General features: G+C 44.1%; 1 protein-coding gene across 1 annotated transcript in view; it reads left to right on the top strand.

The window, feature by feature from the left end:
- Window positions 1-4: 4 nt before the first annotated feature.
- The window catches only part of RAB11FIP4 (RAB11 family interacting protein 4), a gene marked incomplete at its 5' end in the record, with an annotated part of 204,220 nt that continues 192,794 nt past the window's right edge, over window positions 5-11,430 (top strand). Inside the window, one exon of the mRNA XM_014527976.2 lies at window positions 5-53. Within this exon, the coding sequence (XP_014383462.2) occupies window positions 5-53 (49 nt within the window). The remainder of the gene's footprint in view (window positions 54-11,430) is intronic.

Here is an 11,430-nt window from a genome sequence, read left to right as displayed (position 1 = left end):
TGCGCGTGGAGCGCTTCGTGGCGCTGGGGCTGCGCTTCGGCCAGGGCGACGAGGTGAGCGGGGCGGGGCCGCCCTGGGGCCTGGGAGCAGGTGGGACGCGCTGGGGGGGCACCGTGGTGTGGGCGTGTCAGGCGCTGAGCAGGTGAGATGCCCTGAGCGTGGGCAAGGCTGTTTCGCGCCCACGGGCGGACAGCGATACGGCGCGTGCCCACGGGCAACACAAATGGATGCACAATGTTGTGCCACAAGCTGCGGCGGGGCCCTGGCGTCGGTGGCATGGGAAAGCCGTTCCCTCGGGGTGGCGAGAGCCAGTCCGAGGGGAAGGGCGTCCATGCCGATGGAAGCAGGCGCTTGTACGCGGGACGGAGGTCGTGCTGTTCCCTGAAACGAACCGGCGGTGGCGAAGTGTTTGGTTTTGTGGGGGTCGGCTTGTCTCTCCAGTCCACTGCTGTGCAGCCAGCTTCGGCGCCGGGGGGGGAAGGAGGTGACCTGGAGCTGGTGTCGGGAGGAAAACTTTGGACCCTTTGAAAATGCAGCGAAACAAATGACCCTGCAGTTTATGAAAGGAAGCGAGATCATAGGAGCGCTCCGCGGAGGGTGAATTCGCTCTGCTTGTCGAACCAAATCACTCTTCTTTTTTTGTCTCAACCTTGGTAACGGAGCACGGATGAATGAAAGCAGAGGAGCGGGATTCAGGAGGCTCTTTTGCTTGCATAGATCTGATGTTGAACATTTTCTCTATCGGAGACCACGGTGGTTGTTCAGTAGCCACCGAGATAAGCAGGGGAAGTTAGTGCTCATAATGAGCGGTATTGATTTTTTGTTTGTTTGTTTTTATGTTTTTTATTTGTCTCCAAGTTGTATGTTCCTATACAAGTAAATGACCTGAATTTCTAAGCCCTTGTGGTGAGAAGCATTTTCCTGTAGGTGGTTTTGTACTCCTCTTTTTACCCAAATTGGTAGCCTTCTCCCGTGGCATTTAGGAAGACTGGTGAAATCCTGCAGGCTGTGTTTTGTAGGAGGTGGGACTTAAATGTCTGTCAAGGTCCTTTTGGCTTTAATATCTAAGCAAATGTATAAGGCTGTTGGGAGGGAACCTGAGGCCCATAAATGAGTAGATAAAGGAGGATTCAGGTGGCATTAGATCTGGTTAGGTAGACTGTTTCTTCTTGGCAGGTGATCATCTTAATCAGCAAATATGCAACTTTGAGTTGTTTAAATTTTAGAATGCGATTTAAATTGTGAATTCAAGGTCTGTAGTTGTGAAAGTGATCAGTTGTGAATGGTGTATTCTAAATATTGGGAGGAGCCTAGATCATGAACAAGCAGCAGAGAAAGAAACAAATAATATGCAAAGAAAGAGATTGAATTTTAGGCTGTGATGTGGGCCCAGCTGAACAGGTGGATGGCAATGAGATGTGTCCTCCACTTGTAACTGAAAATGTTTGAATAAGATATTTACACAGATGGGAAAGGGGGCCCTACCTGTATAGCTTTAAGTAATGCAACTTGTTTCAGCTTTCCTTTTACATAGCTAGTTTGCTCCTCTGCTAATTGAAATCATTGGAAAGACTTCCCTCAAGCTTTAATGAGCTTTGAAACGGTGGTAAGTTTTATGCCGCTGTTAGACATGGACCATTCGGCATTTCATAGCATTTCACACCATTTTGATTTGGGGATGCTCAGTGTTTCAGGATTATAATTCCCTGCCTCTACAGTTTGGTTTTGCAACAGAGTCAAACCCAGAAAGGTGGTGCTTTTTTAGGGCTTTCATTTTGATGGGATCTAAATATTGTCACTTGTGACTAAAAACTCATGAGAACAGCTTCTGTGATCTGTGTGCACCTAAATCTGAAGCCAGATATAAACTTTAATTCAGTCTTAAACTACTGCCCAAACCTGATCTGCATCTGAACGCTGCATCCTGTCACATTCTTGTAAATGTTGGCAGGAAAGAACAACTCTGGGGAGATCTGCGAGTTCACAAGGAGGCAGTTAGGAAAGGGAAGCCCGTGTTGTGGTCCCTTTTGAAGTCATTCCAACTTTAAGGGATCCTTGTATAGTCAGTAGTGCGGTTTTCCTAGTCGGTTCTTGTCTAATTGTAGCATTTTGTCTTGATGTGCCAAGATGGTGCTTTTCAGATACAGTCATGGGGCCACAGTCATCAGACGTAGTGGACTGAGACCTCAAAGAATTGTAGCATCCTTCACTCCCAAAGCAAGTCATTGCGAATGACACTAATACACCGACGGAGGGTTTATCAGAAGGGAGTGTGGGGTGATGAGGAGTGTGGGTAACTGGAGACAATAAGATGAGTGCGTGGGCAAGTTTATAGGGAAAAATTGCTAGAGAAGAAAGATGGTGGCCATAGGGGAACCTGTGAGCAAGTAGATAAGAGACAGAAGTGTGTGATAGAGCCATATGGAAAATGTGGGGAAGGAAAGGAGGAGGAAGGGAGGCACAGGTCTGTCCAAAATCAGAGAGCACATTGGGGCCCCAACTATGGCAAGCAGTGATGTTGTAGTCCTCCCACTCATCCCTAAGTACCAGCTTTGCTGTGGAATAGTGACTTGGATTTTAGTCTGTCCCATGCTTCACCAGTGGATGTGCACGTGTGTTGCTGGTGCTAACATGAGAGGCATAGAAAACCCAGTGGCTGGGCCGTGTGATATGGGCAGTTAGAAACATCATCTCTGGAGCTGTCACATGAACACATCTGATGCGCAGGATCACCACCAGAGCCTTGCCGTGGGACCGCTGCATCTGTTTACTGTGAGCACCTCTCTGCCGGCAGACAGTGACTTTGCCATTCTGTTTGAAGGGCTGTTAAAAATGAGCTGTGTTAACTCTGTGTCGTGGGTGACGCAGGCAGGCTGTGAGAATCTGCTTCCCAGAATAGAGCAGCGATTTGCAGCTTCATGTCCAGAGGGTCCCAATAACTTCTGGGTGGAAATCTGCTGCAGTGTGTCTGATTAAATTAGACTGAAAAGATGCTGCTGATGAGCTCCCTGCCCCCTTTGACACGTTCCATTTCAGTGTCTGCATGTGCCAGTGGGGACCAACCCGGCTTCCACCTAAAGCCCATGGGGAATCTTTTCAGTGGAAGCTTCACCAGATTCCTCATCCTTTCCACTTCGAGCATGTTGTACCTAGCACTGAAGAGTGGACTCGGCCCTGTTGTGACTCTGATGGTGAATATCACGGATACCAATGTCCAAGGGGCTGCACTAGTGTGAGAAAGCAAAAATTTAGCTCACTTGTTTTTCTCTCCTTGTTCAGAAAAATCTTCCTTCTCCTCCCATCCTCATCTGGTTGTAGCCAGAATCAATCATCACTTCCATTTGACCCTGTGTTACCCACCAGGGCTGGTGAGATTAATTCAGCACATAGTTTTGCCCTCTCTGCCTTTTTTTGCTTGTTGTTGGTCCACACGAGAGAATTTATCCTTCTGCAAAGATCCGCAGCTTTTTGAAAACTACCTGAAGGCAAAATGCTGCAGCAAAGCAGCAGCTCTTCTGCTTGAGCAAAATAAGCCGTGTTTTTACCTGCAAAGTCAAATCAAAGAAGGGGAGCTTTAAAATATTTGTGGCTGACCTCTTTTGTGGGCTCTTATTGCCCCTGGTTGTGAGAGATGCATTTCTATTGCACTGTTGAAGACTCACTCTAAGCACAAAAAAAAAAAAAAAGAAAGTCACTCTGCTCCTTCCACCTCTTTGTTATATCCACTGAGGGAAGTCTTGGCCCCATTGAGCCAGTGGGAGTTTTGCCAGGATTAAACCTTACTACAGTATTATCAAATACAAATCATGTGTTACAAACAACTGTGTTGATTTCCTGTGGTACCTGTAGCAAGGGGGACAGATTTTTCAGCAGTACAAATTAGAGATAAATGCCTTTCTTAAATCATCACAAGTACAACCATTTTCAGATTCCAACTTGCCACTATTTTTTCATCTTTTTTCCTGCAGGTACAGATGCTGGAAAGCAACAAAGTCAGGTTTACTTTTGCTTATGATCAGTTTTTCCCTTTCTTGTCACTCTCTGCAGTCCTTGAGATATCAAACAACACAAAGTGACAATTATTGGTTTTAAAGCAGCTGTTTTCGTTAGGTTTTTTAAGTGCAGAAACCTTTCTGCTAAGGTTTGGTTTTATAAAAACGGTCTTACAGCATGGAAATGTTGGGTCAACTTAGCTGTTATAAAACAGCACCATGTCAACACTGCACTGATGCAGACAGCTTCATCCGTTCAGTAGGGGATTCTTAGTATTTATAATGCAGTGTCACTTGGAGAGGCTTCGGTTAAGCATTTAAAGAGATAATCAGAGGCAGTCTTTGCCCCAAGAGCAAACAGTTCAGTTGGACGGCGGTGGGGAAAGGTGAAATGATTTGGCCCATGTATTGGAGCCAGTCGGTTACAAGGCCCAGAGCTCCAGAGTGCCTGCATCATGCCTGCGCTGGGCACCAGACAACAGTGACTTTCTGCTTTTGGCTGTCACCAGCAAAACACCCTGCATGTGCAGCTGCTACTGAAATTTGTTTTGCCGAGTGCTTGGGCATTTCTAGTCCTTATTTAACAACCTGCCAAATGTGCACGGGCTCAATGGGAAGTGCAAGGAAGGATGCGGAGCGGTGTTTGTAGATGCCCTGGTGAGATCACGTGCAGCCAGTACTTGGGGAAGCACTTTCTGTAGTGCTGACAAAGCCAGGAGTTGCTTGCCATCTGGTTTTTCAGTACTTGGGAAATAGTCACGCTTGACGTACCTGGGAGCCTTGTAAATTCCATATTAAATGAGTGCAGATTCCTGGCAATGGCTTATGTGAGTGTCTACTTCAGAAAGGTATTGCCACTTCATGTTTCACAATGCTGGATTCCATTTAAACCTCTACATTCAATTTTCAGCAACAAGTGGAACATGCTGATCGCATTAACTAGCTTATTTGGAGAGAAGTAATTACCTTTTTGGAAGCATTAAAAATACAGGTGTTCCTGCTTGCGCAGCAGTGTAGGAAAGGTTAGGATCAGCAAATGTTTGTTGGGACTGAAGTAAAGTAGCACCTAAAGCTGTTGGGTTAATAGCAATTGTATATGCTGGTAGTAACCCAACTGAAGCCAAAGGTATTCGAGGAGGGTAGAATGGGTGTAGCAATGGCAAATGCCATTGCGTCACCTGGGTGATGGGCCAAAAGAAGCAGAAAAATATAGTGAGGGGTTTATTTTAATTTCCTTTCTTCAAGTGACCTTCACATCTGTAACTCTTGCTGAAGCTGGAGCAAGTAGATATTTTGGGGGTGAAATGCACAGATTTCCAGAGCATGGGAGAATCTGGCCCTCAATCTGCAGGTTAGGCATAGGCAGCTGCTTATTTTCTCCAATTGGGCTATTATCCCAATGTCTAGGCTAGGGTTAGAGCCATAATCCTGGCACACGTGCTAGATGACAGTGTGCAGCCACTGAATCAACGTAGTCGCTCTCCCAGTGGTCGTGCTGTGCCTTTCTGACCTACCCCCATTCACCCCTTTAGGAACAGAGAAGTCATGCTGTGAATGCAGAAGTTGCAGTGTGACTGCTCCTAGTTTGACTGCTTCTGCAAAAAAAACCAAGTCTATTGCATAAGTGATTTGACATAATTTGTACTCTACTGGGTAAATGGCACCCTTTGGCCTAGACCCTTCCCTTAGTGATGCTGGTGTCTATCTGGAGTGACACCACAGAGGTAAGTGGAGTGACTCCTGCTTCCGGTGACGCTGGAGTAAACCTCATTTCAGTCCTGCATCTCTAAGTAGCTTGAAGTTTGTAGCCTTACAGAAAGCACCTGCTGAAATAGGATGCCAAACTTGTAACAATGGAACTTGAAATGTATCCGAGCGTGATCAAACAATATTATTGTTTCTATGACAGACGTGGAAAAGAATTACCACTTTCCTTTTGCTCTGCTTTTCATAGCAATAATTATTTAGCGAACAAATAAAATATCCACCCAGCCAGGAAGAGGACAGAAAAAGTGTTCTGTGCGGGGATGCTCTCTTCTAAACATTGAGGCTGCTGCACATTTTGACTCATTAAAATAATTTGATAATAACCTGTTATTTAATATCATTTCAAACGGGTAGGAAGAACATTCAGTTGGAAATGGTAGGTTAGGATTCTTAATGGATTATGGATTAGTCAAGGTACAGTTGCTGTAGCTTTTCTAATTCAAAGCAAACCAGTACTGCAGTGTGCTTTAACATAACCTGCTGACACATCCCACAATCCAGCAGGTATTTCCAAACAGCTGCCGTAAAGCAGGCTTAATACTTGGTAATCATACCTTTCCTACAACACCATAATGAAGAAAAATGTTGTGGGCTCACCATGCACTCACACATTTAATTTGTTATGTGATCTGTGCGCGTTTCTCAGATACAAGCCCAGAGAGCGGGGTTCGCGTACGTAGGAGTCAGCTGCTGCTGCATTTTGAAATACACTCCAGTGATTGGAATTAGTAAGCTCTTGTTAAAGGCCAAAGCAAGGACAAATTACTCAAGTAGTTGTTCTGAAATTTCAACTGAAACGCATGTGCTGCCTTGGGAGTTTACCTTCCATAGAGCTCACTGTGCCGTGATTTCCGCCGCCCCCCCCATGCAAAAGCCGCTTGAGGTAAACATCGGCATCTAGATCCTGCATATCAAATGCAATGCTGCTTCCATTTTGTATGCTGGGGAGGCTGAGCATGAAATTAGAGAGGTTAAACATCCAGTCGCGTAGCAGGGCTGGATACTTTATTATGTAAATTCTTTCTTTCTTTCTTTCTTTCTTTTTTTTTCTGCTTATTCCCCATGCCTTCTACAACCTAACAACACGGTCTGAAGCATCGGTATTCTTCAGCACTGACATGCCTCGGTATCCTCCAGAAATTTCCTCTTGCAAATCATGAGAGTGTTCAGATTTACAGTGCATGCAGATTTTCTCCCTCTGGAATGTAATTAAGCCCTGAAATGCGAGTTATGCAAAATTGCTACAAGGAAACCTGCTGCATTTGGAGATGCAGGACAGCTGCTGATACTCATTTTTGTTTGTTTGTTTGTTTGTCTCCTAACAAATGCATGCGAACAGAGGTTAACCTGATCTCAGGGCTACTTTGCCATCTGCAGCTTTGCACAACCAAGCGATAATCTGCAACAGACCTTTTATAATAACAAAGTGGACACAATTTAATTCCCTTACCATGTTCAACTCAGTAAAATGCTGTCCCTTTGCTCTGTGCAATCATCAATACTGAGTTAATGGTATTTGATTCCTGTATTAAATGTGTTAATGGCATCTGCCTCCAATGCTGTGTGTTCCTGAGCGCATTGTAAAGAACTCAACCCCCCCCGGATTATAAAGGTAGGCTATTTTCATAAGACATGTTTAGAGATGTTCATCGATGTAAGAACTATACATGAAATCATAAGTGTTTAAAATTTCCAGAGACCTGAGATGCATGATCTTTGGCTTGGATATCTGAAGGTGTTGCTGAGTAAAGAGCCACTGGTGTGCAGAACCTTGGTTAGCTCAGTCCAGGGTGTGATTAAGTAGATAAATGATAACGGGAAGTGTCAGACACAATAGCTGGTGCTCTAACATATGGGTTTACAACAGCAGTGTGACTGTAAATAACAGCAATGTATAATACATTTCAATTACTTCCCATTCAAAATGTAATTAAAGGGCCTCACTTGGAGGGAATGAGAGTGTTTCCCTATGATTATAAATGTTTTCCACATTTGGATGCAATTAAAAATAAAAAGAAATGAAGGCTCCATCCTCAGTCTTTATGCTAGCTTAAGTTTTGGAGCATTTTTTTTGCTTGCAGACAAGTGACAGTAATTAAATGTAAATGTGGACAAAATACCTAGGAGGCAGCAGGGCTTCAGAGAGAAGGCACTGGGCTGAAACGAATGACACAATATTTTAGTATCATCGAAATGTTTGTGATTTACCATCTCTTATTTTATTTTTTTTATTTTTTTTGATAATTTGCCATGTATATTACCACCATAGGCCCATGATGAAATGCAAATGTACTGCAGATGAACATTATGGAGACTTTCTTAACTGAACTCCCTTCAAAAGGTAGGTAGGTAGACATCTATCTATCTATCTACACACACATGGAGGGGGTGGGGTCTGGCTTGTGGCAGTTCAGTGCACCAGATGGGCGAGTGGTGTGTTGCAGCCAAATCAGGTTGTCCATCCTGAGAACTATGGATCCAATTTTAGGTCAAGCTCCTAAGTCAGATTGCCCAGTTCCATGTTTTGAGTGCACCAGTTCGCACTGGTTCTACAAAATCCTCAGAAACTTTCCCGTAGAGGCTTAACTTCTGTCTGATGCCACAAATTTCTGCAAGAGCAAAGTCATTCTAAACCTTGGGTGTTTCAAACATTTGAGGCTACCTAATTTACTTAATGTGCCTGAATGCTCCGTAACATAAACACTTCTTTTTCAAGCTGCTTTTTTTTTTTAATCTATTCGGAGGTGCTTTTAGGATAATGGGGGCTTTCCCACAGGAGAAGATGAGAGGCAGAGTCTTCTGAGCTCTGAGCCAAGATGGTGCAGTGCTGACTGTCATGGTTATATTAACAACCCTGCAAACCATACCCTTGGGATGGAAGCCTGCAAGAAAGCCGCTCTCATGGGTTGCTTAGCGTGCGGCTGTGCCTTGTGCCATTCCAGGGCACAGGTGATTTTTGGAGTACATCAACAGTTCTCCTGATGTATCTTGGCTAAAAGCTGTTCCTGGATTCGGGATTTGGATTTCTTAACTCAGGACCAGGCAACCCCCTCTGCCTTCAGTATTCTGATTGTCCATTTTTATTGTCTTTTTCGTTCAAAGAATCCCACAGCTCCTTATAAAGACTTGTTCAACTATGTACAGAGGTCACTTCTTTCACCATAATGAAAGAAAGGCAGCATGAAATACAGCCACCTCTGGGATTGAAATGCATAATCCATTTAACAGTACCCAGCAGCACTATGGAACAGTTTGGGGCATATGGGGAAGAAAACACAGCAGTGCATTAGGGTATTATCCATTTAAATAGTATGTGAGCCCCTTAGTGATGCTATAACTGGGTTTGGCCTTTTGGAAACCATCAAGAACCAATCAGACTTATGCTGGTATGGTTTCTTTATATCTGTCTTCTGTGAATGGAGGAAAAGGCACAACAGTTTCTGGCAGCTTTTATAAAACCCTGAACATGGAGAGCGTCTTTTGGACTCCCAAGCTATTTCTGTTTTCCATATATAATGCTTATATATGCATGCATATATGTATGTATATGCATGCATATATGTATCCAAATGAAAGTGCAGGAAAACGTAGGTTGCTAGAGTGTATGGAGTTGAAGTGAATTGTGGTCAGGGCATGGAATCAACATTTCTGCTTAGGAGGAAACTGCCGTGGGAACTTTGGTCAGTAATCAGCACCTGCATTTTGTGTCTTATCTGAAGAAAATATTGATGATGACTGATGCTTGAAAGCAGTTCTTCCATATGCAGAGCTGCTGTCCAGCAGCAATATACAGAACCATGGGGCTGCTGATATCTACCTGACACCCAATACAAAGGTGCAGAGAGGCTTTCCCTTTAAAATTTCACTAGAAAATGTATGCCTCGCAAGGCACATTGCTGTGTTCAAGCAGCAGGTAAGTCATTTCAGATTCACTGCATCAGGGTAAATGTGTGTGCTGTTCATGCTTTACAGAATATAGTTCAGGTGCTGCTGTTTTGGATTCCCTGCTATATGGGATTACAGCAAAATAGCCGTTACCCTGCAGCCCTAATAGCATGCCATGTTATTTCTATACGATTAAAATGCCACTGCTACCTTGTTAGACTCTAAGGCATGGCTCTAGTTTCCTAGTTATCCAATGGTATGAAACAACTTGAACAGTTCAGGAACTTTTATTTCAACAGAAGATTTCAGAATACATAGTGAAAGCGCACCACTATTTGGTTTCTGTTGCTGTGACATCTTCTGCTGTTGTGCAGATCCCACATCTGCAGCCCCTGTAGGTCAGCCTGAGCATCAGCAGTCGCTGGCTTGTTGGGGAGTTTTTGCCATGAGCCAGTGGAAGCATACAAATCCTCGTCACTTTCAGATCCTGGTGCTGTTCCACACACATCACTTAGTGAAATGACCTTTACTTGATACAATCCAGATGGCATATGGAACAAGGAATTTTTTTCCCCCCAATTATACTTCTGCTGTTATGATTTCAAAAAAATGCATATACAAACAGTTTTGTTAATTTGCTTGCATGTTATTAATAGATTTGAGAAACTCCATCCCCAAATATTGTTGATTTCACTGTTTGTGTTGAGTGGTTAAATGCTGGATTGTAGACCATATTTTACCTAATTAAACCAGATGGCAATGGGTAGTGTGTAGTAGCTAATCTCTGCAGCAAATGTGAGTTTAGGTCCCTTTCTATCAGAAAATGATGGCAAGAGGATGTCTAGACAGCATCATGCATCGTCTTTTAATCATCAACATTTCCTCTAAGTTCCTAGTGCAGTAGTGTATTCTGTCATTGGAAAATATGGTGGTATCTCGTGGTACTGGCACTAGTACTATGTTTCCCAACACTATTACCCTGTTGGGACCTGTCATGTGGTAGAGTGTTCCACTGCTACTGTTGAAGAGTTTCCTTGTTAGGACCTTCTTGCTGGCTGGACACTGAATACCATGGAGTCTACTCAGGCTGGCAAAAGACATGCTCCTCTGGAAAGAAATACACTCATGAGGAAGACAGCATCTTGTGAAAGGAATAGGTTTCATGGTAAGGGGCAGGCCTTGTGATTGGTACTTGCAGAGACTGCCAGTGGCAGCAATGACAGAAAGGGTGGCACAGTTTGGCCCATTAGGAAGTCCTAGTCCTACTGGAATTGATTCTGAAACTCTCATGCTTCAATGGGATCTGGGTTTGATCCCAGGATTTTGCCACTTTCCCATCAGTTAGGCATATAAACACTCTCTTTTCCTCTGCGTGCATGCCAGGTAGCCCCATTGCAGCTGGCACTTCCACGCGACTGGGAGCCTTTGACACCTCGAAGAGGGCATGACAGACCGGGACGGGTCCGTATTGGTTAGTCCTGTCTTGGGGCAGGTACAGGAGTCATTTCTATGGCTGGTTCAGTCCTTACTCCCTCTGAATTCTCCCGTAGATCAGGCTTCCCCGAAATACAGGAATGATGTTCCTGGTCCCTTTTACCAATAAACTTTCTTTGCAGTTAATTTTTAACTCTGGCTTCATTTATCAGTTTAATTTTTTTTAATGTTTTGATTGAATTATTTGCTGTTCCTTTGCAGTGCTGCAGGCAATACAACAGACCAAATGTGACTCGCCTCTCAGGGCATATAACCCCACTCCCCCTTTGTGCGCAGGGTGCAGAGGAGTGAA

Source organism: Alligator sinensis, unplaced genomic scaffold (genome assembly GCF_000455745.1).
Source record: "Alligator sinensis unplaced genomic scaffold, ASM45574v1 scaffold282_2, whole genome shotgun sequence".
Taxonomy (NCBI): domain Eukaryota; kingdom Metazoa; phylum Chordata; order Crocodylia; family Alligatoridae; genus Alligator; species Alligator sinensis.
Note: the sequence above shows the minus strand (reverse complement) of the source record. Positions and strands in the feature narration are given on the sequence as shown.